At 42.8% G+C, this 27871-nt stretch overlaps 3 protein-coding genes across 5 annotated transcripts in view; all 3 read left to right on the forward strand.

Annotated features, from left to right (window-relative positions):
- LOC125742826 (kelch-like protein 10) overlaps positions 1-8330 on the forward strand; it is an 18665-nt gene extending 10335 nt beyond the window's left edge. For 2 of the 3 annotated variants that reach the window (XM_049015211.1, XM_049015212.1), the window contains exons 2-5: positions 4931-5420; positions 6033-6647; positions 7193-7342; positions 7897-8330. In XM_049015211.1, coding sequence (XP_048871168.1) covers positions 5001-5420; positions 6033-6647; positions 7193-7342; positions 7897-8262 — 1551 coding nt within the window. In that variant the 5' untranslated portion in view covers positions 4931-5000 and the 3' untranslated portion in view covers positions 8263-8330. Of the gene's footprint in view, positions 1-3815; positions 4298-4930; positions 5421-6032; positions 6648-7192; positions 7343-7896 lie in introns of those variants that run through there. The other variant, XM_049015210.1, reaches the window with a different exon arrangement.
- Positions 8331-12909: 4579 nt separating this feature from the next.
- Positions 12910-14363, forward strand: LOC125742849 (kelch-like protein 10). The gene is made up of 2 exons (XM_049015253.1): positions 12910-12962; positions 13758-14363. Exon 2 carries the CDS (start codon positions 13828-13830, stop codon positions 14161-14163), a length of 336 nt encoding a protein of 111 aa, XP_048871210.1. The 5' UTR covers positions 12910-12962; positions 13758-13827; the 3' UTR covers positions 14164-14363.
- A 751-nt stretch (positions 14364-15114) lies between these two features.
- On the forward strand, positions 15115-22675 carry aarsd1 (alanyl-tRNA synthetase domain containing 1). Its single transcript, XM_049015215.1, has 12 exons — positions 15115-15256; positions 15707-15835; positions 16478-16637; positions 16883-16940; positions 17235-17391; positions 18167-18283; positions 18586-18716; positions 19035-19101; positions 19202-19293; positions 19960-20014; positions 20808-20902; positions 21382-22675. The coding sequence occupies exons 1-12, from the start codon at positions 15218-15220 to the stop codon at positions 21515-21517; spliced, it is 1236 nt and encodes a 411-aa protein (XP_048871172.1). The 5' UTR covers positions 15115-15217; the 3' UTR covers positions 21518-22675.
- Positions 22676-27871: the final 5196 nt, after the last annotated feature.

Raw genomic sequence — 27871 nt, forward strand, 5'->3', positions numbered from 1 at the left:
TATTGTAATGTACATGAGTGCTTCTCCAGTTTGTTCTGAATATTAATTAAATATGTAAAAGTTCCCTTTGATATTACTAATAATGTAGAGAAGAAACATCATTGTCATTAGCTTAATATTTATTACCTCAAAAATTTAGACAACAGGGACAGCCCCAAATAACAAAAATTGACAATGTCAGTAGCGGGTGTTTCCACCATTTGCCGCAATGACAGCTTGACAGCGACGTCTCATGCTCCTCACTAGCTTCATGATGTTGTCCTGAGGCAATGCATTCCAGTCTTCCACAAGTGCTACACGCAGTTCTGCCAGGTCACATGGGGGTGGGGTACGATCATCCAGTCTCTGCTTCAATTGGTCCCAGACGTGCTCTATGGGGTTCAGGTCAGGGGACATTGATGGCCATACCATATGAGGCATTCCAACTTCCTGAAGTCGAGCTGTGACAATTCTGCCACGACGTGGCGGAGCAATAACATCCATGAACAGAAAGTTGGGGGTGTGCTGGCGGAATGGGGGGATGATGATGGGTTCAATGATGTCTCTGAGGTAAGAACGTGCAGTGCCTGAGCCGTGGACAATAACCAGATCTGTTTTGCGCTGACTGGTGATGCCTGCCCAGACTGTTGCACCTCCTCCACCAAAACAAACCCTGGGGACCATGTTGACTTTAGCGTATCGCTCTCCTCACCGTCTCCAGCAACGCTGACAGCCGTCATTTCTGTGCAAGGTGACCCGACACTCATCATTGAACAGGACGGTAGACCACTGCTGCATTGTCCAGGTCACATGGTCTTGTGCCCACTGCAAACGTTCACGGCGGTGTCTTAGTGTCAGTCGAGTCACCTGCAACGGTCGTCTGGCATTCAAGCCAAAGCGGTGGAGTCGGTTGCGAATGGTTTGTCTGGAAACCGTAGTACCCCGCGCGTCTCGTAAACGGGCCTGCAGCTGTGTGGCAGTTGCATAACGATGTCTGAGTGCAGTGGTCCTTAGGTACTGGTCATCGTTGCGGTCTGTCACTCGTGGCGCTCCACTCCTGGGTCTGTCCTGACCTCTGCCAGTAGTTCTGTGTCTTGATGCAAGTCTGCTGATGACACTTTGAGACACACCAAGTTCACGAGCAACATCTGACTGCCTGCCACCGACCCGAAGGCACCATGGCCAGGTGGCGCTGGTCGTCCATGAAGTGTTGTCATGTGTTCATGGCTGTTTGACTGATGAACTTGGAATGACTTGCTGAGAACACCAGGTTTTTATCCCCACAAACTGTTGAAATTGATGCCACATTGAAAAAGGTTGTCTTGTGGCATTGGCCCCAATAAGGCACACCAGTACACAATGAGACCATTACATGGAAAACACAAGATGAGGTGTGTCTATCACCCCAATACAATTGCCTCCCAATCCCAAAAATGTCTGAAGTGCAACAAACACCGTATGTATGACATCCACTGAATCTCTCACAATATCCCTAACTTATTGTGAGTAGTGTGTGTATGTATATACACACACACAAGGTTATTTTGCATTGCTTTCGATACAATAGCTTGGTATTGATTTTAATGCAAGGTTATTTTGTATTACTTAAAGTGTTTTTGAGTGAACCTAAGCGTGCCTGTTTGTTCCTCTGAGAGCCCTATATCCCTCATATTTTAATACAAACATATAGGTAGCTGAATAATAATCTATTCTCTGTCCAGATGATGTAGAAAGCCAAAAACAGAGAGCTTGGTTATATACTCACACTATTTCCTGTATTTCGTCTCATAGTCAAATCAGATTATATATTCTGTATAAAATGCCATTTGAAATTACAAATGAAATTATGAATTTAATATATTTTAATTTATTAAATAAATGAATTACAGATGAAATCGAGGCAGACTCCAAAACAACTCAGCTACTTTTTTTTGCTGTCGTGGTACTCATTTTAGTAGCTTTAGTATCATCAGATTATCTTTTAATCAAAAGAAGTAATTTCTCACGTCACCTTTGGTACCACAAAGACAAATTCTACGCTACATAATTATATTACAAAATATAACATGAAATCACATTTCACAAGATCTAAATAATAATCCCATTTTGGGACATTCCCTGTCTTGCACCTCTAGCTTTTGGAACAGGCTCTGGACCCTCACGACTACAAACTGAACAAGCGGATACAGAAAATGGATACTTGGATATATTCAATTCAATTCAATTCAACTTAATTCATTTTTATATAGTGCCTTTCACGACAGTTGTCCCAAGGTGCTTTTCATGGGGGTGTTGTGATATATAACATCATCATTAAGATAGAATTGCAGAAACATTGGCAAAAGGGAAGACAAAGAAATGAAAGAAAGAAAACCAGATGACAACAGAGGAGAGGAACCAAAAGCTCCCATGAGGGCAGAAAAAAGACCTGTGAGGGTTCAAGGTCAACTGGCTGCCCAATGCCACTGGGCATGTTAACATTATAGATAGAGTGGGCTAGTTTGCTAAAAGGAAAATGTATTCTGTGATCAAGGTCAATGCAAAAGTTCCTCAATGTGTCAGTTTTCCAAACCTCTCAGTGTAGGGTGGCAAATCAAATTTTACACCCAAGACGGTACAGTTCGTAAGTCACATCCACGGTGTCAGCCCTCCATGGATTTGAACCAGTACTCCAGCTGAATTGGTGCCCACCCCAGGCACCATCCAGACATGTGGGAAGGCAGAGAGAATGGGGGGGGGGGGGTGTGTGTGATTTCCACTGTTTACCCAGAAGGGAGAGCAGTATGATGGGAGAGGTGGGTGATGAAGTTTTTACTTAAAGAAAATACAGCAGAGCAAAAAACTAACAAACTTCCCCCAGACTCAATACCAAACACGCTTCAACATATAACACATGGATGGATCGATTTTATTCCCTTAAAACTCGAATGACCCAGGAGCCATATTTTAACTTTGTGTACTTTTACGCGCAACTGTTTAAAAGAGATGCAGGTTCTCGATGAAAGACATGCTCTCCTGTGGTCTGGAAGCATAACGACCCCGAAAACATTAATAACACCAGTTGCGAGCTAAATAAATAATACGAATAAAACGATGTATCCCCAGCTCATCCCAACCTGTATCCAGGGCATACTTTTTAAATGGTGCGCCAACGCGAATCAGTGAACCTTACCGTCCCTATTTTCACTCAAACACGGCCTACTAGGGAGGTGTTTACAGTGATAACTTGCTAACTGGTTAACCCCAAGCACCGGCGCTAACTTGGAAGTTACGATTAAATGTAATTAGCGGAACAAAAAAATAGCAAAAGGAATTATTTCTGTACTTTGATTACATTTCATGAACACAGTTTATTTAGCTTTCGCCTCAATGTTTCTGCATCTGATAATTTGGTCGCTAACCAATAGTTTCGTCTCATGTCGCCGTTGAAACGTAACAGCACTTACCAGCGAAATAACGTTAAAATCGTTTTTACTCTGTGAAATTGAAAGACAGAAATTTTAACATGTCGCGGGTCGTGTGAATAAAATATAAATAAAAGGTTGTGTGCCGTTTTGACTGCGATCCCCCCCAACTAACAACTATTTAAAAAACTACATGTTCATCCTCCATTGTTGTGAGGTGGCGGTGTGGTTTCCTATTATGTGTGAAGTTTAATCTACGAGTTTTGCGTCTCTCATACTAATTTAAAATAAAGGTCCCAGTACACGATACGGATACTGAAATATTAAAGAAGGCTTAATAAACTTTAAAAACCGGAGCGTTTAATCTGGGTGCCTTCCAACTTTCTCGTGCGCCGTGAAGCGCTTGATTACTCCAAGTCATTCGGAAGTCACAAATCAAATTCCGCTCGTTCACAAGTTCATAACACAAACACAAATTTTTTTTTTGATAAACACAGTATACATTTTCCAAAAGTGCCATATAAAGCGTTGAATACTATATGATCTTGTACTACTGATTGTACAAGATTTTTTCGTCTTCAATAAATTCGGCAGCACAAACGTCATGAACCAAAAAATACGTAATTAGAACCTGGTGACGCAAAAACAGTGTGAAGGGGCGGGGCGTGTGTTCTACAATGTACAGAACGTCAGTTGCTGGCTATTTCAAAAAAATAACCAAGAGGAATGGACGTGCCTTCCACTTCTGAGAAAATGAAGAGATATAACAGGAAAGGGGACATGATGCCCCCTACCTATGACATTTTCAATCAGCTGCGGCTGGCAGGAGAGCACTGTGATGTGATCCTTCAGACCGATGGCATTGATTTCAAAGCCCACAAAATAATTCTGTGTGGTGCCAGCTCCTATTTCCAGTGAGTAACTGTGACCCATATATGTTAATGATGCCAAAACTAGAAGGGTTGAAATTATTCGCCCTTTACAATGACTTCTCCCTGGTAATAAGTGTTTTAAAATGCATTAATCTGTTTTATTATTCTAGTACAGGGCGAACCGGAAATATTTCCATGCTACATTATTAAGTGTCCTAGCTTAACTTTTGATATACAATGATAATGATTGGAGGCAAAAACAGATATTCCAAGGGGACATCCCCTCTGCTTCCAGTGAAAAATATTAAGAGGGGAGCTTCCACCAGCAAAATAAATATTAAAAACTGCCCCATCCTGTGGCCTGTCCTTCGAAGCAGGGTTACTGGCTTATCAGGATAACTTGTCGGATTTAAGCTCGTCTGGGCAAAATGTAAATAAAATATTATGAAGTCCATTTAAATTGTGGTACATTAAATCCGACAAATTACCCCGATACGCCAGTAACCCGCTTCGTAGTACAAGTCACAGGTCCCTAGTGCTTAGATATCTTAGGGATCATCCATGGTAGACAATCCCTAACTCTGGTAGATTCCATTTAGGATCATAAAACTCCTTTTTCACCATGTCTGCAAAAGTCCTGCTTATAAAATGAGTAATTTCCGTATTGTTTTTCAGAGCTCTGTTCTCCAGTTGCTGGACTGTCCCAGAAGAGTGCCGGTACAAAATCCACGGCATTTCTCCAGAGATGATGAGCTTGATCCTGGAGTATGTCTACACATACTCTGTGCTCATCACGCTGGACAACGTTGAGAGTTTGCTGGCAGCTGCTGATCATCTGAACATAATCAGCCTTGTTCAGTGCTGCAGCGACTTTCTGGAGGGCCAGCTCTGCCTGGAGAATTGCATTGGAATTTTTAATATTACCGATGTCTACTGCTGTGCTGAGCTGCATCAAACCACATACCACTTCCTCCTGCAACACTTCACGGAGGTCGCCAGGACCTCAATGGAATTTCTGGAGCTCACCCTTTCCCAGCTCTGTACTATCCTGGAAAAGGATGAACTTAATGTCAGGCAGGAGGATGTGGTGTTCGATGCCATACTTCGCTGGATCATGTATGATCCTGCCAACCGCAAGGCACATATTGCTGTCTTGTTGTCAAAGGTAATTATGATTATTAATTGTCATTGACATGTAGACATAAGAATGGAATGCTAACATAGTTGAGTCCCGAGCTCTTATCACTGTAACTCGAGAGTAAACCTCCATTTACATGAATCTACAACCTAGGGCGTCTAAGTACAGTCATGCAGCATTCTTAGATGCTTGTACATAAACAACTATGTTACTGGCTTATGTATTTAATATGCTGTAATTTTTATCATTAGAGTCTAAAAAGTTTACTGTAAAACAGTATGTCATGTTACGCATAGTGTATAACCACATTCTGTGATGTTTACACAATGATGAATTCGCCTAACGACACAATTCTCAGAGCATAACTCTGTCATTAAGTGACAGCTGACTGCATTACAACTGGCAGTACAGTCCAATCAACAAATTAAAGGAAAACATAACACACTCATATGTCTTGCATTGAATAAGTGTTAACTCTCATGTCTGAGACCTTCAAGGTAAATGACTGAAGCATTATGAAAATGACAAAATTTGCACTTGCTGTTGTATCCTTTATTTTAAGAGTTAACCTTTTCCAGAGATATGCAAATAGGCAGTAAAGAACTCATGGAAATCCTCTTCATCTGCTTCCCTGTATAGGTGCGGTTGGCTCGCATGGAGGCAGATTACTTCATGAGGGTTGTGCAAAATAATGAGTTTGTAAGGAATAGTGAGGAGTGCAAGCCCATTATTGTCAGCACCATTGAGGCCATATATGACCTCGATGTGAATGCTCTTCAGTATTCTGCCTTTCAAAACTCGCTGACCCGCCCACGCCTCCCCTCTGATATTTTATTAGCCATTGGTGGCTGGAGTGACTCCCCGACCAACAGGATCGAAGCCTATGACACCCGGGCCGATCGCTGGGTGGAAGTGTCACCAGAGGGGCTGGGCCCCCGGGCCTACCATGGCACTGCATGCCTAAACGGTTTTGTGTACTGTGTCGGGGGTTATGACGGCACATCCACCTTAAACACCGTGTGCAAGTTCGACCCCGTCTCAAGGACTTGGCACCAGGTGGCCCCCATGCACTCGCGCCGCTGCTATGTCAGCGTGGCTGTGCTCCATGGCTACATGTATGCCATGGGGGGCTTTGACGGCCTCGGGCGCCTGAACACGGTGGAACGGTATGACCCTGAATCCAACAGGTGGACCCTTATCCAACCAATGAACAACAGAAGGAGCGATGCCTGTGCCACCACACTTCATGGGAAGGTGGGTCAGTTGGGGACATCCAGCTGTGTTTGCCCTCATTTTCGCCTAAAAATGTTTTTTTTACATATCCAGCAGCTGCTTTCACTTCATATTGCAGATTTTAATCTAGAATTGCTAAATTCAATAAGCTTGTCTTTGGAAGAAACTTAAATGACCTTAAATTATTGGTCTTCGCGAGCAGGACATTGGGTAGCACTGTGGTGTTACAGTTTATCTGTGGGGCACTGAGTCTTGACCTGGGCTGTATTTATCCAATTCCTTCCACAGAGAAAGACTTGTGAGATAGATGAACTGGTGTTCCTACATTATGCATAGCACATAATTTTATGCTTGTATCACGATGAACTTAATTTATAAATCCCCTACCTTGTGACTTATGCTTTCTGGGGTCGGCTACAGATTCACCACAACCCTGTACTGGATAAACATGTTTAATAGATGAATGGATCCAGCATGCGTTAACAAAATGTGCCTGTAGTCTTTCTATATCTACATCACCAATCATATAAAGTGGAAGTGTCTTCACTTTAAACTTGTTTTCCTAGGTGTACATCTGTGGGGGCTACAATGGGATTCAGTGTTTGTCTACCGCTGAGTGCTACGACCCACGGACCAACCACTGGACCCCAATTGCGCCAATGAGAGTTCCCAGATGTAGTCTTGGAGTCATAGCCTACAATGAGAAAATCTATGCAGTGAGTGACTCCTTTCTTGTATGTTCTTGTATATCGGAACCAGAACCGATCCACACCTATTAGACGAATCGGGTATTGACCACATGTGACCGATCCAAGACCGATGCTTACTTATTTAGTTTTCGGCAGTCTGTAAAAAGACACCTCTTATTTCTTGCTAAATTGATTTATACAATCAATTGCACAATAGGGACAGTATGTTATGTTTCTAGTAGCCTAATTAAAGACATTTGTTTTCATTCAATTATGTAAAGTATAAATATTTCTGTTATATATATTTATTATATAAAAATATTAAAGTAAAAAAAGCCCATGAATTGGAACCTGTATCCGTACTGACAGTATCGGAATCCGGTCCGAACTGAAAAAACGTGGCCCATCGACCCATCCCGAGTCCACATATTTTCAATGGCTTTTTTGTGCAAAAACTTCTTTGATGCATGAGGCCTTTGGTTTCTTAGGCCTTAAATTCAATGAGTTCATGACTTTGGGAAAGTTGATGTTTGCCCATTCCTTTGGTGTCTGAGTGATCACTTACTTTTGGCATCCCCCAGGTGGGCGGTTCTAATGGGTCCACCTGCTTCCGGAGCGTGGAGGCGTATGACCCGCTGACGAACCGCTGGTGTGCTGTGGCTCCCATGTTGAACCCACACCAAGGTTTGGGCATCGAGGTGGTGGACGACCTTTTGTTTGTGGTGGGTGGCTTCGATGGACTGGAAAAAACTTGTATAGTGGAGTGCTACGATGGGAAGACAGGCAGCTGGTACCGCGCCCAGGACATGGCCATATCCCGCAGTGCCGTCCGCTGCTGCGTAGTGCCTGGACTCCCCAGCATCTTAGAGTATGCTGCCCCACGTGAGCCCTTGGTCGTCGCCCAGGATATAACGCCATCCACCTCCAACGACCTGCCCAATGGGTGACCTGCACTGCAGCAGCTCCTCCCACCCCCAAATCCATCCCCTGAAATAAAAATATAAAAAAACATCAACTAGTGTGACAAAATGTGAACTTATTTGCACATGTAATTAACTAATGACCTTTTAGATTCAACTAGTTCACTGGTAAGAGACTGAATATAACTAGTTTACTAGTACATCCATGATTCACCCATAATATTATTGTGGCAAGGTTGAACTGTATAAATGTGTTTTCTACCGATTATTTTGTATAACTTATTTTTCATGAATAACTTGTTTCTTAAAAATAGGGGCCAGGATGCTCCACTAGTCGTAAAAAATTGTCCTGGGAAACGTGTTCTGAATAAAGACACTTATCCTGCTATTTCTGACTTACTGGATGCTTACGCGGGTGCAGCATGGTGGTGCAGTGGTTAGCACTGTTGCCTCACACCTCGGGGACCCGGGTTCGAGTCTCTGCCTGGGTCACATGTGTGTGGAGTTTGCATGTTCTCCCCATGTCGTCGTGGGGTTTCCTCCGGGTACTCCAGTTTCCCCCCACAGTCCAAAGACATGCTGAGGCTAATTGGAGTTGCTAAATTGCCCGTAGGTGTGCATGTGAGAGTGAATGGTGTGTGAGTGTGCCCTGCGATGGGCTGGCCCCCCATCCTGGGTTGTTCCCTGCTTCGTGCCCATTGCTTCCGGGATAGGCTCCGGACCCCCCGCGACCCAATAGAATAAGTGGTTTGGAAAATGGATGGATGGATGGATGGATGCTTACGCGGTTAAAAACATGCTTACTTTGTTTTTCTAAGTGGTTCTTCTTGGGGAAGAGAATAATTGGTTCCATATCTTGCACTGCTAAGATGCATATCTCGTCCTCAAGGAAAGGGGAGGATCAGTATGCGGGACACTTATCTTGTCTTCAGGAAACAGGGGACCTTATCTTGTTTAGCAGGGTCGGGAAGGCATTGAGCAAGCAGTATTACCTGGATGGAAGTGGGAATTGGAGGATGCATTGCCTGAGGGGAGGGGTGAGCCTGGCCAGCTCGCCCCCTGCCCACACGCAGCGCCCAATTTAGTATAAAGGAAGGGGGAAAACTCAGTACTGACCGGAGCTCAGCTGTGGGATAGAGCGCATGTCGCCCGGCACTTTCTCGGGACTCACGTGTTGGTCTCCTGCCAGGACGGAAACGGGCTCCCCAGTCCGTGTGTGAAGGTGGGTGATGATGGGACGTCCGAGTGTGAATAGCTTTGCAACTGCTTATGCCTCTCATTGATTCTTCACCGCTTGTGATATTTCGTAACTTCTTTTATGTTTCATTACTTCTTCTCTCTGTCTTTCTTTCTCTCTCATATAATATACACTACTCAGAATAAGTTAGGGATATTGTAATGTACATGAGTGCTTCTCCAGTTTGTTCTGAATATTAATTAAATATGTAAAAGTTCCCTTTGATATTACTAATAATGTAGAGAAGAAACATCATTGTCATTAGCTTAATATTTATTACCTCAAAAATTTAGACAACAGGGACAGCCCCAAATAACAAAAATTGACAATGTCAGTAGCGGGTGTTTCCACCATTTGCCGCAATGACAGCTTGACAGCGACGTCTCATGCTCCTCACTAGCTTCATGATGTTGTCCTGAGGCAATGCATTCCAGTCTTCCACAAGTGCTACACGCAGTTCTGCCAGGTCACATGGGGGTGGGGTACGATCATCCAGTCTCTGCTTCAATTGGTCCCAGACGTGCTCTATGGGGTTCAGGTCAGGGGACATTGATGGCCATACCATATGAGGCATTCCAACTTCCTGAAGTCGAGCTGTGACAATTCTGCCACGACGTGGCGGAGCAATAACATCCATGAACAGAAAGTTGGGGGTGTGCTGGCGGAATTGGGGGATGATGATGGGTTCAATGATGTCTCTGAGGTAAGAACGTGCAGTGCCTGAGCCATGGACAATAACCAAATCTGTTTTGCGCTGACTGGTGATGCCTGCCCAGACTGTTGCACCTCCTCCACCAAAGCAAACCCTGGGGACCATGTTTACTTTAGCGTATCGCTCTCCTCACCGTCTCCAGCAACGCTGACGGCCATCATTTCTGTGCAAGGTGACCCGACACTCATCAGTGAACAGGACGGTAGACCACTGCTGCATTGTCCAGGTCACATGGTCTTGTGCCCACTGCAAACGTTCACGGCGGTGTCTTAGTGTCAGTCGAGTCACCTGCAACGGTCGTCTGGCATTCAAGCCAAAGCGGTGGAGTCGGTTGCGAATGGTTTGTCTGGAAACCATAGTACCCCGCGCGTCTCGTAAACGGGCCTGCAGCTGTGTGGCAGTTGCATAACGATGTCTGAGTGCAGTGGTCCTTAGGTACTGGTCTTCGTTGCGGTCTGTCACTCGTGGCGCTCCACTCCTGGGTCTGTCCTGAACTCTGCCAGTAGTTCTGTGTCTTGATGCAAGTCTGCTGATGACACTGTGAGACACACCAAGTTCACGAGCAACATCTGACTGCCACCGACTCGAAGGCGCGCCATGGCCAGGTGGCGCTGGTCGTCCGTTAAGTGACGTCGTGTGTTCATGGCTGTTTGACTGATGAACTTGGAATGACTTGCTGACAATACCAGCTTTTTATCCCCACAAACTGTTGAAATTGATGCCACATTGAAAAAGGTTGTCTTGTGGCATTGGCCCCAATAAGGCACACCAGTACACAATGAGACCATTACATGGAAAACACAAGATGAGGTGTGTCTATCACCCCAATACAATTGCCTCCCAATCCCAAAAATGTCTGAAGTGCAACAAACACCGTATGTATGACATCCACTGAATCTCTCACAATATCCCTAACTTATTGTGAGTAGTGTGTGTATATATATACACACACACACACACAAGGTTATTTTGCATTGCTTTCGATACAATAGCTTGGTATTGATTTTAATGCAAGGTTATTTTGTATTACTTAAAGTGTTTTTGAGTGAACCTAAGCGTGCCTGTTTGTTCCTCTGAGAGCCCTATATCCCTCATATTTTAATACAAACATATAGGTAGCTGAATAATAATCTATTCTCTGTCCAGATGATGTAGAAAGCCAAAAACAGAGAGCTTGGTTATATACTCACACTATTTCCTGTATTTCGTCTCATAGTCAAATCAGATTATATATTCTGTATAAAATGCCATTTGAAATTACAAATGAAATTATGAATTTAATATATTTTAATTTATTAAATAAATGAATTACAGATGAAATCGAGGCAGACTCCAAAACAACTCAACTACTCATTTTAGTAGCTGGCTAAGCATCTGCTTTGTGAACAGGAGAACCTGCATTCACATCCCAGCACTATGCTGTGGCTGTTGATGGATGGCTCACCTCCCTCCTCCCCCCAGGCAATGCATTCTCAAATTTCCAATTTTGTCTGAGCAATGCCACCCGCATGCCATCCGCAGTTTCAATTGGAAAGCTTCTATAATCAATGTACCCCCTCCTCCTAAGGATGGGGGTAAGCGTTGTGCACTCACTGACTAACTAGGTGCAGTTCGCCAAAAAAATGAAACCAGTATCCTTGAGCCGTGCTTTCCCTCCCCATGAAGATAAGGCAGGTGTCTGATGCACTGACCAGTGGTGTACAAAACATTGAGCAGCACCTTTCCCTGTCCTCAGCAAGCCCCTCCAAACCCGGGGAAACATGGTAAGCGTCTTTGAATAGGGTAAGCATCCCAGAACCAGCATTCTTTCACACAAGATAAGGATACTCTGAAACCAGTCAGTTTTGAAAAACAAGTCATATAAGTGATCAGAGAGGGAAAAACGTGCTTATGCACTTTAACTTTAATACAATATTATAGGTGAATCATGGATGACATATCTGAATCTCAGGATGATCAGTCTATACGTGATCAGAATCAATCCATACCTCTTTCGCCTCATATGTATGTCTGTAACAGAAAGACAATGATTAATTCTAGGCAACATAGTAGTCTGCAAATTCATCCTAATACAAGGGCAAACTGGAAATATTTCCATGCTACATTATTAAGTGTACTAGCTTAACGTTTAACATACATGTGGTGCCCAAAGCACAGAATACCTACGCTGCTCTGACTATGCCACCTCCTGGTAAGGGCAGGAGAAACCCCAAATGTTCCTTCTGTAATGTGGCTAAGTTTGCACCCTCCCCGCAAAGAGACAATAACAAAGAGACATATGAAAATAAAACCCAATACACTTAATTACAAATATCTAAAATCAATTAGACAAATAAAGAATGTTGCTGGGGGTGGCTGACTATCCTCCAGATGGTAAGGTCAGTTAGGCACGCGCAGCTCTCAGCTCAGGAGGCCCCTGGTGACAAAGAAAACAGCAAAACCCAACACCACTAAGCATGCAACACGACAAACGCTACACACAACAGTACAGTGCCCGCTCAGTGTGGCACCCCAACAGCAGAGAGCAAAAGCCTGTGTGGATCCAGCCTTATACAGAAAGATCCCATGTACAAACATAAGGGGAGGGTAGCAGCCGATGTCCCCCACCCAAGATACAATACTAAAATTACAAACTTACAACTTGGCCCATAGCAACAACCAGGGCACTAATAAAAGAAAACCAAAAATCCTATAACAGTGGCTGGTCTGGTCCTTTGCAGGAATGTTTAATGCCCTCGCAGCACAGCAACACCAAGAGGAAGCGTTCCAATGCTACAGGTACAAAGAAACATAATCAACATCAAAGAAACAAACATAGACCCTTTTAAATCCCACAGTATAACCCAAGTTACCAGAGCCTCAGTGTCTGTAGCCCAGCAGCTTGTAGGGGATCACGTCAAATGATAAAATTCCAAATAGTCACTTCTGTGTCCTCCATGAAGAGTTACACGCTGCTAGCAGTCACCCCCATGTCCAGTTGTAAAACACAGCATTAAAAGAATGCAATTCCTTCTAAGCAGCCTTTTATAACTTCCTGGTGGGTCATATGACCTGGCTCATGTGGTTACCAATATAGTGTAATTACTATTGCCATGCGACAACTCCCGCCAGCCCTTTCAGATCCCCACATACAATTATAATGATTGGAGGCAAAAACAGATATTCCAAGGGGACATCCCCTCTGCTTCCAGTGAAAAATATTAAGGGGGGAGCCTCCACCGGGAAAATAAATATTAAAGACTGCCCCATCTTGGGGCCTGTCCAACGAAGCGGGGTTACTGGCTTATCGGGATAACTTGTCGGATTTAAGCTAGTCTGGGCAAAATGTAAGTAAACAAATATGAAGTCCATTTAAACTGTGGTACCTTAAATCCGACAAATTACCCCGATACGCCAGTAACCCCGCTTCGTAGTACAGGCCACAAGTCCCTAGTGCTTAGATATCTCAGTGATCATCCATGGTAGAGAATCCCTAACTCTGGTAGATTTCCATTTAGGGTCAGAAAACTCCTTTTTTACGATGTCTGCAAAAGTCCTGCTTATGAAATGAATAATATCTGTATTGTTTTTCAGAGCTCTGCTCTCCAGTTGCTGGACTGTCTCAGATGAGTGCAGGTACGAAATCCCAGGCATTTCTCCAGAGATGATGAGCTTGAACTTGAAGTATGTCTACACGTACTCCGTGCTCATCACGGTGGACAACGTTGAGAGTCTGCTGGCAGCTGCTGACCATGTAAACATCATCAGGCTCTTGCAGTGCTGCAGCGACTTTTTGGAGAGCCAGCTTTGCCTGGAGAACTGCATTGGAATATGGAATATTGCCAATATCTACTGCTGTGCTGAGCTGCATCAGACTGCCTACCAGTTCCTCCAGCAACACTTCATGGAGGTCGCCAGGACCTCAATGGAATTCCTGGAGCTCACCCTTTCTCAGCTCTGTGAGATCCTGGAAAAGGATGAACTTAATGTGAGGCAGTAGGATGTAGTGTTCGATGCCATCCTTCACTGGATCATGTATGATCCTGCCAACCGCAAGGCACATATTGCTGTGTTGTTGTCAAATGTAATTATGATTATTAATTGTCATTGACATGTAGACATAAGAATGGAATGCTAACATAGTTGAGTCCCGAGCTCGTTTTGCAGTTTTCTGAAGAAGTCACATTGTAGAATTCTTAAAGATGAAGTTTGTTTTTGAAGTTTTCTCCTTAAGACTCGGCTATGCAAGTTAAGTGTTTAGCTATGCTTTACCAATGTCGTTGTAATTTCTGCACTGGTGGAATGGACCTGGCATGTCCCCCTTGTGAGGAGACAGGGAGGTTAGCCAGAATGTGTAGGCTGACCTCCTATCCTAGTAACCCTGTCAGGTTCCAGCAGTTCTTATTGCCAGCAACGTGAAAGGATGTGCTGATTGTTAATGTGTCTGCAATGTGACCAATGAAGTGTAAATTAAACAACTGGCATGAGTGTCATTGGAGTATACAGCCTTCCTTTGGAGCGCCAACTGAAGGTGTTGCAGGTGATTGGTGCATTACTATCCCGTGTTCAGATTTGGGAGAAAATAAGGAAGACCGACAATGATAGTCATTTTACAGTTTGTATGTGCCTGTAAATCAAGTTGAATGTATAATGATAAATGTTGTGTTTTTAAAATTATTATTAAAATCATGGTAAAAAGCCTTTTCCTGGCCTTAATATATCATTTATGGCTATCTTAAAGCATTTTGGCTCCCCTGTGTGGCTGTAACAAGACAGCGCTTTCAGGATTCATGTTAACATTAGCGTTCTCACAAGAAAACACCTTATATCTTGTATCCTTATTCAAAATATATGGATTTAACAATATCGTGCTTCTTACCGACCATTCAGCTTGTATTCATTCACCTGCTACATCCCGTCAGTGAAGTCTTCCGTTCCGCGAAGTACATGATCGTGCCTTTTTGTCCCATATCGCTATCTGTAGGTTTCTGTTCTGATCTGAGGAGAGCCGGGTGATCGATTGTAATATTGAGGTTTTGTAATCAAATAAAAGAATGGCATTTCAGTGCCAGAGGGACTGTTACATGCAAGAGGTAGGATACAAGCATCTTCATGTTTTGATGAGTTTAAGTTGAAAATGGTTCAGTTTCGAAGCGCAAATTCGCCATTAACCCAGGAACCCAAAAAAGTACAGTAGACTGAATTGGATAGGGTCATATAATGTCCATTGTGTAATATACCCACTGTACACTTGGGCTTTCGTGTTCTTGAGGTAGAAGTGATTTCATATTTATCTAAGTTTAAGCCATGTGCTCACATCATTACCAGCTGTCCGGGAAAATCAAGCGGGCAGGAGTCATTGCAGCTGTCACCGTCTTCAGACAGGATACTGAGTTTCTGAGCATAAATGCGCCTGAACAGTTTAATAACATCTGGATAATGCCTTATCCGTGCCAACCGCTGAAATGAAACAAATTACAAACTACGTTGTATTTTCCATACAGGTAAATTGACGTTTAACTTACAGACGTTTTCGGTTTCAGTTTGTCACCACAGTGGTGTCCTGCTGTCCTTCTGAACTGAAACTGGAAAACCATGGGAAGAAGGAGAAGGTGAAGGGTTTTAATGTTATACTCAAAGACACCATCCTGTTTCCCGAGGGAGGTGGGCAGGTAAGTATTGGTGTTTCACATGTAGCAGCTCAAAATCTACTGTCCAGCCATCTTTCCACTGTACATTTTCGACCTTGCAGTAGCAGCCGGGTTGCAGGAATCCTGGAGACTATAGCCAGTGTCGCCAACTCTGACGCATCTGGCGTGACACTCGCGATTTCTGACCAAAGTTGGCAACCCTTTTATAGCAGGAAGCATAAGGCACAAAGTAGAGGAGCTCTGTTGATGGGGCCATATTGGAATGCTATAGGCCAGGGTTGGCCAATTCCAGTCCCAGAGGGCCAGAATCCAAGAGTTTGCAGATTTCCCTGCTGAAACACATCTTAATCAGCTAATAACCAGGTTTAGTAGGTGTGCTTGGGTGACGAAATCTGCTAACTCTGCTGAATTCTGGCCCTCCGGCACCAGAATTGGGCAACCCTGCTACAGGCGATTTAGAGGCACTAGCTTACCTAGGTTCAAATCCATCTACTGTCAGTAGAAAACCGTGCAAACGGCAGACACACAAAGCGGTAGCTGCCCATTGAGCTGTTACTGTAGCTGCAGGTGATTCACAGCTGCCCCTGGGTCTGGTCCTGCCGTTTCAGTTATGTAGAAAGATCCTGAGCTCAAGGTCCTGATACTCTCTCCTGCACACTGTAGCCAGATGACCGAGGGAGCATCGCGGGCGTGCCTGTCCTGAGAGTGACGAGGCAGCGGGCGGAGGCTGTGCATTTTGTGAGCTCTCCGCTAGAGGTGGGATTGGAAGTCCAGCTGAAGGTGGACTGGGATCGCAGGTTTGACCACATGCAGCAGCATTCAGGTAAGACTGTTATTAAAGTTGTAACTATTTGTTTGTATGTAATGTGAGTAAACCTTTTTCTCTGTTGCACTCTGTATGTTTTAAATATCATTGTAACTATTGATATTTATGTTGACACATGTTATTTCATCTGTTTCAGAATATAAGCTGTAAATGTAGCCCATTTTGCAGGCCCGTCTATAACATTTGCATCTCTTTGTTAGTATTGTAAGTTTCTTAAATGTTGGTACTTTGTTGACTCTCAGGTCAGCATTTAATCACAGCCATGGCTGACACCATGTTTAATTACAAGACCACCTCCTGGTAAGCAGTTTACTTATAAATAAAAGATATGAAGGTAAGGTTTGCTTGCTTATTAATTAGTATTAGTTATTTTCTTACCTTTTTTAAACAGGAAAGATATGTTTTAGTCATTCATATGACCAACCAGAACTGAATAATGCACAAAAATGTATGTAGTGACCTAATGTGTGTGGGAGACTAATGTTTTAATGCTTGAAAAATATGCTAATATGCTGTTATCTGTTATCTGAGATAATTTTCTGACTTTCTAAGGAAATGCTGATGAGTGTGTGTTTTTATTGGATCTGTTCACAGGGACCTGGGACGTCAGCGCAGCACTATTGAGCTGGACACGGGCACTGCGAAGCCTGGGGAGATAGAGGCCCTGGAGAAGGCTGTGAATGAGAAGATCCGGGAGCATGTCCCCGTCACAGTCAAACTGCTCACGCTAGACGACCCGGCTGTGGAGCAGGTTACCTGTCGAATGGGGACAGATCAGAGGGAAATTACTTACACGCCACCTTTATTAAAATTGCATTTCCAGTTCTTACAAAATACAAACTACAGTTGTGTGTCACTTAACAGGGATACGTTCTGAGAAATGCTTTAAGTGATTTTGTCGTTGTGCAAACATCACAGAGTGTTCTTACACGAAAATAGATGGTATAGCCTACTACACACCTAGGCTATATAGTATACCCTAGATAACGATACAAAGTACAATAAAGTAAATACATAAACCATAAGCATAATTGTTTGTTTATACCGACGTCAACATAAACACGTTATTCCCTTGCGCTACAATGTTACAATGGCTATGATGTGATAGGAATTTTTCAGTTCCATTATTATCCTGTGGGACCACTGGCGTATATGCAATCCATCATTAACCAAAATGTTGTTTTGATCAAAGTGTTGAGTTTGGTCTTATCAGTGTAAATATGGCTGTTAATTCTCAGTTATAACCATGTGAACTTAGGAATTCTTCTTGGAAAAAAAGTCGTGAGATTCAGATGCATTCTGTGATCAGACAGTATTATTTTAATAATTAGCAAACTCAGTTTGATCTTTTCCAAGTGTATCCATTCATGTTTTTTCATGCTTCATGCCGGCCTGAAATAGTTTTTCTTGCAACAGGGGACTTGCAGAGCAAATTCAGGGGCTGTGAAATCTCAGCATTCTGGCTGTAGGACTGGGTTAAAATTGCCTTTGCTGGTGATCATATGGTTTTGATCCCCCTCCCCCAGGTGAGAAGCCGTGGTCTCCCAGAAGACGCTGTGGGGCCCATCCGAGTGATCGACATCGAGGGCGTGGATGCCAACATGTGCTGTGGGACCCACGTGTCGAACCTCAGCCAGCTGCAGGTGATGCCTCTGTGGTGCCGAGGGGAACACCATCCCTCTCTGTTAAGTCATTCCAGATGTACCTGGATGTTTAAACCCAATTTTAAACCCAGTTTTCTGAAGTGATCCCTTTAGAGATGCTGTTTTTTCACATAGATAGACAATGCAAATTAGGAGGAGGGAAGAGTAACTTAATTGCATAAGAATTTTTTTTCCATCCATCCATTCGTTCATCCATCCATATTTCCTTTAATAAGTATTTGTTATTGTTGTGTCATATTCATTTCCCAGTTTTTCTCACAGTCTCTAATCGTCAATTTCAGGTTATAAAAATCCTGGGGATTGAAAAGGGAAAGAAAAACAAAATGAACTTGATTTTCCTTGCTGGAAACCGGGTTCTTAAGTATGCCGAGAAGAGCTACTCCATAGAGCGGGCATTGACAGCGCTTCTGAAGTAAGAGGACACACAGGAGTGTGCAGCAGTGATCTTTGTTACTAGAAATGTTAAGTCATTCTCGGCTCTGGGCTAAGCCTCTGTTTATTTTCTTGGTTATTTATGGTCAACCAATTAATAGACATTATTAGCTTTGTAGTAAGGAAATACCACGTGAAAGCATTCCTAATATCGTACTGCTAGCGCAGTACAAAAGGGACTCTCTGTATGGAATAATTGGTAGCCAAACTCGTACCTCAGTATATGGTGACTGGGCTTGGCGATCACCCTATTTGTTTTGCACTGCGGTCTGCTGAAATGTCCCCCTGTAACTCACAGGACAGGAGCAGACGACCACGTTGAAGCTGTGGACAAGGTGCAGAAGTCAGTCAAGGCATTGCAGAAGGTAAAGCCCAAACATTACCCCGAATCTTCAAAAGAAATGGTGCTCTTTATGGTAGTTCATTATTTAGGATTATTTAAGAAGTATTTATTTTTCTGTGCAGAGTAACCTCAGTCTCTTACGAGATATGGCGGTGCTACTTGCACAGAACTACAAGAACAATCCGAACCGAGGCAACTTGTTCTGCTTACACAGGTAAGGGTCTTCCCCGCTAATGATTTTGCATTCTACGCACATTTGCCGAATATTACAATTAAGGTATGCAAACCATCACAGTGTCTGTGTTTTCTAATGTTCCCAAAACATTATCCCACTACTACAACTACTACTGCAACAAGGAATTATACTACAGAACTAAACGCAGGGCATGATAAAGGAGCCGGTAACATTGTTGCTCTACACTTCAAAAGTAATGGGTTCAATGCTGGTCAGCACATTCGCAGTATTCTCATATAACCCTTTTATAAATTATGTTTATTATTTTTTTTAATTTTCAACATTAATTGCGTTTAAAGGATTTTCAGGTACTAATATTATCATGCTGACATTGACAGAACATTTCTTAACATGGAAAACATTGAAATAACATTCAACTAATGTTACAGTAAGAGCGTTGTCTGCCAACTTTAAGAAGACCTTATCGTAATGTTGGCTAACGTTCTGAGAACTTTTTCTGTTAGCTGGGCTTTATCCTTTGTTAGGGGAGATGCGGTGCTCAAATGATCACACTAGATGGCGACCTTGTTACAAAATGTGCTCTTAGGAAATGACCGAGAAATGTTGGGTTTGGATGTTGCTGGGTTGGTTGTGGTTATAATAGTTCTGCCCTTAATAGCTTTTTGTTGTTTGCTTTCTTTGCAGAAAGGAAGGTGATAACGAGTTTATGAATATAATAGCAAATGAAATTGGCACAGAGGTTTGTGTTTTTTGTTTTTTTGTTGAGAATGATGTTGGATATAATGTTACATAGCCTTGACCCCAACCCTGACCCTGGGTTATGAGCATGGATTTGGCCCCCATTCCGTGTCTGTGCAGATCTGTCCCTGGATCTGTCCTGCTTTCCTCTGGTACTCCAGCTTCCTCTTAGACGGCAAACGTGTTTGGTGACTGTGTACCCTGGAAATCCTGTCCATCCATCTTTCATAACCATTTATCCAGTACAGGATGGGATGCCGATCACAGGGCACATTCCAACAACTGTTCCGCCATTTTAGAGTCACCAGTTCACTTCACCACATGTTTCTGGATGTATGAGGAAATCAAAGTAGTTGGGGAAAGGCCAAGCAAACAGTGAGAAATCCACACACTGTAAGCAGTGACATTGATATTCCCTCAGCCACGGCAGCTCCCCAGAATGGGTGATGTTCAATGTAAACAAGGCAGAAGAAAAAGTTGTTTCACTAGATGAGTGCGCAGTGTTATGCAGTGGGATTCTTTGTGCCATTGTTAAAGTCACATGGTTGTACAGTTGTTCTGCTGTAGTTGAGTATTTAGGAGAAAAAAAGTCAATGGGAAAGAAAGAGTAAAAGTTATGAGTTATGGTTGCAGTGATTTAACAAAAACAACATTTAAAATTCCTCCGCTTTGGAGGACTACCCAGGAATACGTTGGGTTGGTGTCTGCTTCCTGTCTGCCTTGTGAGGCACTGATGAAAACCAGACACCCTTGAAGATGCATGAACCATCTCTGTTCATCTCGCCTCCCTCCAGGAAACGGTCTTGTTCTTGACAGTTGGAGAGGAGAAGGGAACGGGGCTGTTCCTTCTAGCTGGACCCGAAGACATTGTGGAGAAGATGGGACCCAGGTGAAGTGCAGTTAGAGGATCTTTTAGGGTTTCAGAATCACTAGTAGTTTGTGATGCGATGTGGAAAGCACGGGGCTCCCGTCATCTGGGTTTAATTAATGAGTTTCGCAATGTCTGCGATCTGCTCTTTGTTGTTTGTCGGTTATAAGTTTTCTTATACATTTTACCCTACATTTATATATATTTAGCAAATGAATTCATCCAAAGTGACATACATTTTTTTTTTTGAAAACAGGGTCAGTTCATGGAGCAATTAGGGATAGGAGCAAACATTGAAATCCCTCTGCTGACCCTGGGATTTGAGTCTTCATAGTGTTCATAGCGTTCACATCCAGCCAAACACTGTGGACTGCTTGGTTTTAGTTATATGTTTTGTTTTGTTACTTATTTTGTCTGATTGTTTTTTGTGCCCTTACTGAAAGTGTTTGTGTCATCCCACCTGACATTGTTTTGCCTCCTTATCTGTGTCCTGGATGCAGGGTGGCGGAGCTACTGGAAGGGAAAGGCGCAGGGAAAAAAGGGAGATTCCAGGGCAAGGCCAGTCGGATGGAGCGCAGGGGGGAGGTGGAGGCCTTGCTGCAGGAGCACAGCCGACGCCCCCACCTGGAGGAGTAAACACACATGAGCACGGCCCAGAGGTGTGGGTGGATGTGGTGTCACGGGGAGGTTGTGGTGATAATGCAGCCAGATGAACCCCCCCTCCCCCCTGACACACACACACACACGGATAAACACAGCGGCTTACGCAGGCATAAATACGGGAAGCTATAAGAACGTATTCTTCAGCAGTACGCAGAACCCCACAAAGGCAGACAAACCCAAAACCTAACAAAAATGTACTAAAATGTGTTGACGCTGCCGGTAATCATGTAGGAAATGCAGCAATTGAGTTGTTGTTAATTTCTCTTTGTGGAAATACATCCTTCACGTAGAGTACATTTAAACTGGTGCGACTCCGATTGCTTTGTTAATGTAAACAGAGACAAATTTTATGCAACAGAGGTAAAAACTGGCATATATGTACAGTGATGAGGACATTGTTTTTGGAAACATATAAATCTCTGAAATGTGTACTTTCTTGTTTGTGCAAAATGTACTTTGTTATGATAAGTATCTGTTGTTCTCTCTGAATCCAGTGCAGCACTGTCGCTGGGCGTTGAGCTCCGTTAATTCCGTCCAGTCTTTCCTTGTCATTTCGATATTTCAGTTTTAGCTTGAGATTTACCTCTGATACTTTAATACTGTAAGGTAAATTGATAACTTTGACGCATATTGAAAAGGCTCCTATGATTCATATGGCTGTTACACGGGTCATGCTTAAGGTCACGCCAGTGACATGGACCATATATATCACGCTTCAAGAAGACTGAGCTATATTTGCCCTTAACTTCCCAATAATGTTATTGTCCAAAATGTCTTCCGTGACTCTGACATGCTTTATCTGTGAATTATGTTTTTAGAGAGGAAATATGTCACCCAGGGAACACATAACTTATACAGGATAAGAGACGTCACAAGTTAGGAAACAGCAGCTGCGGATACAATCGGACAGAAACAAGAAAACGAAGAATATTAACTATTAAGCATTATGAGCAGGTTAAGTTTATCAACCAAAATGCCATTCCAAGATAATGGAAATAAGAATATATACCTGTAAGTTAGCGCTACGTCTAATGTGCTATGACTAATGAATTTGTTTACCTACAAACCTTTGTCAGCCTGCCTTTTTACTGTACTGTAACTGATAGTGGTTTATTGAAAATCTTACAAAAACTCAGTGGCGTGATTTTTTTTTTTTTAATGATGACATTTGGTTATATACAATAGATTTCTTATTGTCATGCTGCATGAGATATTTTATTTTACAAGTCTAATAATGCAATTTGCCGTAATCATATTTCATAATCAAGTTTATATTTTTTGACTCGGTTTCATCGTAAGAATGTTATTTAAATACCACAAAACACCTACAATTGGGGGACAAAATAATTGAAACGCCGAACATTATAATAATTTCTTCAGCACAGCTTCAATCCTTTTCGGAATACTGTCCGAAGCCTGTTTGTGAGGAAAGAAGATGGAAATCTGTTTCATACTCTGCATTCTAGAAGTTCCTTTAAAGGATTGGTGATGTTTAGCTCTAGTCACTGGGGAGACCATGGGAGGTACTTATCATCATTGTGCACGTGAAACCCTCAAATTTATGTGCCACTGTATATGGAGGCATCATGATGCAGCAATATTTGTACCATAGGAGGCACCGTGTCCTATGAAATGAGCTCAAACTGCTTGGCCGTTACACAGCTATGCCATACCAGATGGTGTTCCAGACCATGAAGGATCTCTCACTTTGAGGACTGAAGGCAACCTTTGACTTACTCAAACAGTGGATCAGTTTCTCATGAAGGTAAAGTAGTGAAAGGTGGCTCATTTGGGGGCGCTGTGCGGGTCAGTGGATTAGGAGGCTGAGCCTGTTATCAGAAGGGCACCGGCTCAAATTTCTGGGTCAGCAGCCTTTGGCCCCTGAGCAAGGCCCATAGCCCCCAGGGACTCTCTGATCCTGCTTTCCCAAAAAAGAGAAAGAAACATGGGGTGGATAAGAAGGTGTTGGATAAAAGCATATTCCAAATAAGTGAAATATTACTATTTTCCATTGTACAGGGTCCAGGTGAAGCTCTGTCTATCACTATGGGTGAGTTTCCACTTGGGATCTGTTCCTCTTTGCAGTCTGGTTTCTCTGTCTTTGATGTAGCCTTTCATGGTTTGCAGATGGTTTCCCTTCATACTTTCATTCAGCGTTTTTTGATGCACTGCAGTACAAGCACTATTCTCTCTCTTGTTTGACTACCATCTTAGAAAATTTACATACCAAAATACTCAGACCCCTCATATCCATATTCATTTCTTGTTTCTGTTATCTCTGCCCTCTGTATATGGTGATATTCGTAGTCTCTATTTATCAGTTGACTTTTCAAATGTTGATTGTAAATGGTGGATTCAGCTTCTTAAGTTCTATTTTTTAATATGAGGGTATTCGTATTGCTTTTCAGTCTGGGAGAGAAAATAAGTAATAGAGAGTGAATCATGCCGCTCACATAAAATTGACAGGTTGGGTCAAAGGTCACGAAGATCAAAGGGTCAAAAGGGGGCGGGGCAAGGCAAGGCCCAGGTGTGGGCCATGTGACGTCACAAATATTGTTCATGGTTGATGATAATTTTTCCAGATGTTGGGGATATATGAAATTTGTTATGGTTGGTTATGATTTATTCAGTTTGATTTAATTCAATTGTGTGCTTATGGATATGAGTGTGATTGTGTCTGAAATGCTATAGCCTGTGCTATGAGGCTCAAAATGATCGAGTGTGACCGTCTGCCGCCGGGGTCTGGAGCTGGCGCTACCGTGTCGGAACGTGAAATGATTCCGGTCCGGAGCCTGGAAATGTTGCGGATACTACAGTCCTCTGTGGCTGGTCCCACTGCGGGTGGGTCTCTGTGGCTCCCCCTCTGTAGATTGGGTCTCTGAGGCAGGGTCTCTGTGAGCCGGCCCTCCGCAGCTGCCCCTCTGTAAGCTGACTCTCTGTAAGCTGGCCCCCTCTGTAGGCTTCCCCTCTGTAGGCTGACCCTCTGTAGGCTGGATCTCTGTAGGCTGCCCCTCTGTAGGCTGCCCCTCTGTAGGCTGCCCCTCTGTAGGCTGCCCCTCTGTAGGCTGGTTGTGTCTGCAAAAGACTCGGACATTCTGAGAGCGATGTTGGAGCGAGTGTTGTACGAGTATGAAAGAAACCCTGTGAAAGTGAGAGAGCGTAGAGGTGTGTCCGACGTTATCCTCCTCTAATGAACGCCCCTCCTGCAGCGGTTTGGATGTGTATCTGTGAATAGTGGCAGGGAGGGGAGGGGGAGCGGTGAGGGGTAGTGTGTGACCCCCACCACCACAGCGCTCCCACATTTGTGTACCTGTCTGATGGCTAAGAGACAGAATAGAAAAGCCACACATAAAATTGACATTTTGTTTTTCAGTATATAACAAGATATTTTTTGTTTGAAGTTGGGGGCCCAGTAGTTTTACCCATACGCTGTTTAGTTTTCCCCATGCACCTGTTATTTTCCCCCGTCGTAGATCATCCCTGGGTCGAGCTTAACGTCACTGTCTGCGCATAACTACAAACAAAATAAAGACCGTGATGATCAAAAAATTACTCGCACCACACCGCACGCTCCCTCGCGCTCAGTGCCATTGACGTGTCCGACATATTACCGCCTCCATTTCCCTTACTAACCGATAAGTGGTAAAGTAAGAAAATGAAACTTTCCCACCACCCACCAAAATTAGTAGATTTTAAAAACACAACATGCTGCATACATATAACAAAACATATGTACAACTTTTATTTTGAATAATAAAACACCCGGTCATGGTACATTTTAAAAACTCATTTGATAAATGTACACAAACATTTTTGTACAAGCTTGAAAAATAAAACACACGTATACATGATACATTTTAAAACACTTGTGCAACTTTGAAAATAAAAAAGCTTCATGTTACATTAACAAAATCTCCTTTGATAAAAAGCCTATGAAATTTTTACAATTGATCGTTTGTTGGCCTTGGTTGGCGCTAGTGTTTTACCCTTTGCTTGGTGTGTACCTAGCTCTCTCATGGTCATGCCTAGTAGAAGGACTCCCTGTGCCTGCTGACCAACACAGGGGGCGGCATGCATGTAGAAATCAGCAACATTTGGTTTCCCACTGTGATGCTACTCAAACAGTGCTTTGGTATATTGGGCACTTATTTAGCCGCAAGTTTTGCTTTTATGTTTTTTTTCTGCAAAGAAGTACAAGAAAAGAATTTTCATAATCCTCTGCCATATTCAGTAGTAAAATGAACATGTAATACGGCTGACACCTACTAACAGCAGCCCTGCTTATAGATTCTCAAAAGTACAATTAAATTAGTGTGATGCATCACTGTTACCTTACATCTCTACAGCTGAGGGTTTTCAATCCTGTTTTGTGTGTCTGTGTGTGTGTGAGTGAGAGAGAGAGAGAGAGTTATGTTCATCTTACATTATGAGGACCAAGTGTCCCCTCAATGTAATAAATACCGGTCATTTTGATGTCATGGAGAACATTTTTTTCTATCCCCTCAAGGGGAAACTCAGTTTTATTAAAAATCTGTGACTGCAATTAAAAAAACAAATAATGTCCAAAGTGTTGCATTTTGTTTAGTTACTTACGGTTAAGGTTGTTGGGATTAGGGTTTTTTCCCATAGAAACAAATACAAACGTGTGTGTGTGGATTTTGCTTGTTCTCCCAGGACACAATGAGAAAGCTCTAAATTGCCCATTGTCTTATAAGTGCTTTGTAATGTGCTGCTGTTCCCGCTAGGATGCCCCCTGCCTTGCTTTCTGGGACAGACCAACTGACACCCAGTACCAGATAAGTGGTTAAGGATCGATAGATATGTTTCGAGAAGCACCTAAAATATAATGTCACAGTCGGCAATAAATTGTTACGCTAAACTTAGCCTTTGGGATCGGTGTAAAACACTGCATGTTATCTTTAATGTTACACCACAGCCCTGATATGATAAGCAGTTGAGTTTCTTGATAAAACTATTCTAAATAAATAAGGTATAAGTATAACTAGAACCATTCCTTGGATGCTTTTTAGGACTCCGTGCGTCATATTACAGCAAATTATTCATTACTTTTGCACAGCGGTGGAGGTCGTTGTGTTATCCCAGCTCGTCTGTCATGCTGGAGTTCATGTGCAGTGTTTGGTCTGGAAGAAGCCAGCAGCATATTAGAACACGGCTGCCGGCCAGCGTTGCCATCTGCATCGGCACAGGTCACATCGTGCTCCCCGCTGAGGCAGCTAAACCAACAAGAACTGGGTCAATAGCAAAAACAACAACAACAAAAAAAACTGACGTACTACCGAAATCTTGAAACTGAGATCTGCACGTGTAAATAACAGATAAATGCTGGTTAATTATTGAATGTTCATTTGAGGTTTCCAGGGCCGTGGAGTGAGATCCCTGTCATGTTCCCTCCTGGGTCTGCAGTGCCAATGAAATTGTGGCCCTGGACTCAAAAACAAGTTAATAATTATCACCTATTATCTCTGTTTATGTGAAGTGTAGTCTGACCCAATTCGTCATTGACTATTTATGTTCCACACTGCCCCTGTTACTGGCCAATCTGTGGTGATCTCCAGTAAACTTTGTGACTTGAGATGTTTTCTGTATTTTCTATTGCCTTCTTGCTTCTGAAATAAGTCTTGGTGTTGCATGGCAACCATGAGAGAATCACAAATGATACTTCTGCTGCAACTTTTAAATTTTGCTTAGATAACAAACGCTAGATGTTGGAGACGGCAACAGCCGTCATTTTGGAAGTAATGTTACTTCCACAGGCCAGAAAATTTGTTCATATTCTGGAACCTAAACATCTTAAAGAAGGTTTACATTTTTTGGTGAAGCTTTATAATTTAAAAAGATAAAATAAAGTAAGTAAAGAGGCTAATGTTATCAACGCTCTTTTATATGCTGGTTTTAAGGAAAGTTAATTAAGATCGCTTCCTAGATTATGTTCCAAAAATGTTCGGGTGCCACATTTGGAAACACAAACTTGGCTTTTGGCTGCAGCGCCATTTCCTTCCTTATCCCAGTATGTAATTGCACAAGTGCTTGTTTTTGTAACAGCAAAGCACATTGTTTGCTCAGGTAAGGACACTGAGTATCAGAACAATAAATAACCAAACAGCTGAAATAAGTGACAATGTACAGAATGAACAAAGTATTGTTTACATGAAGCATGAGCAACACATTTTTTTTGTAAATATATGAGTGTAAAATGCATGACTGATTAATTGATATTCTGTGATGGAAAAGGGACTATTATAATTACATTACTGATTGTTGCATTACTTTAAATACTATTACTTATTTCTTGCGTGTAACTGTAGT

The sequence above is a fragment of the Brienomyrus brachyistius genome, chromosome 5 (genome assembly GCF_023856365.1).
Source record: "Brienomyrus brachyistius isolate T26 chromosome 5, BBRACH_0.4, whole genome shotgun sequence".
NCBI lineage: Eukaryota > Metazoa > Chordata > Actinopteri > Osteoglossiformes > Mormyridae > Brienomyrus > Brienomyrus brachyistius.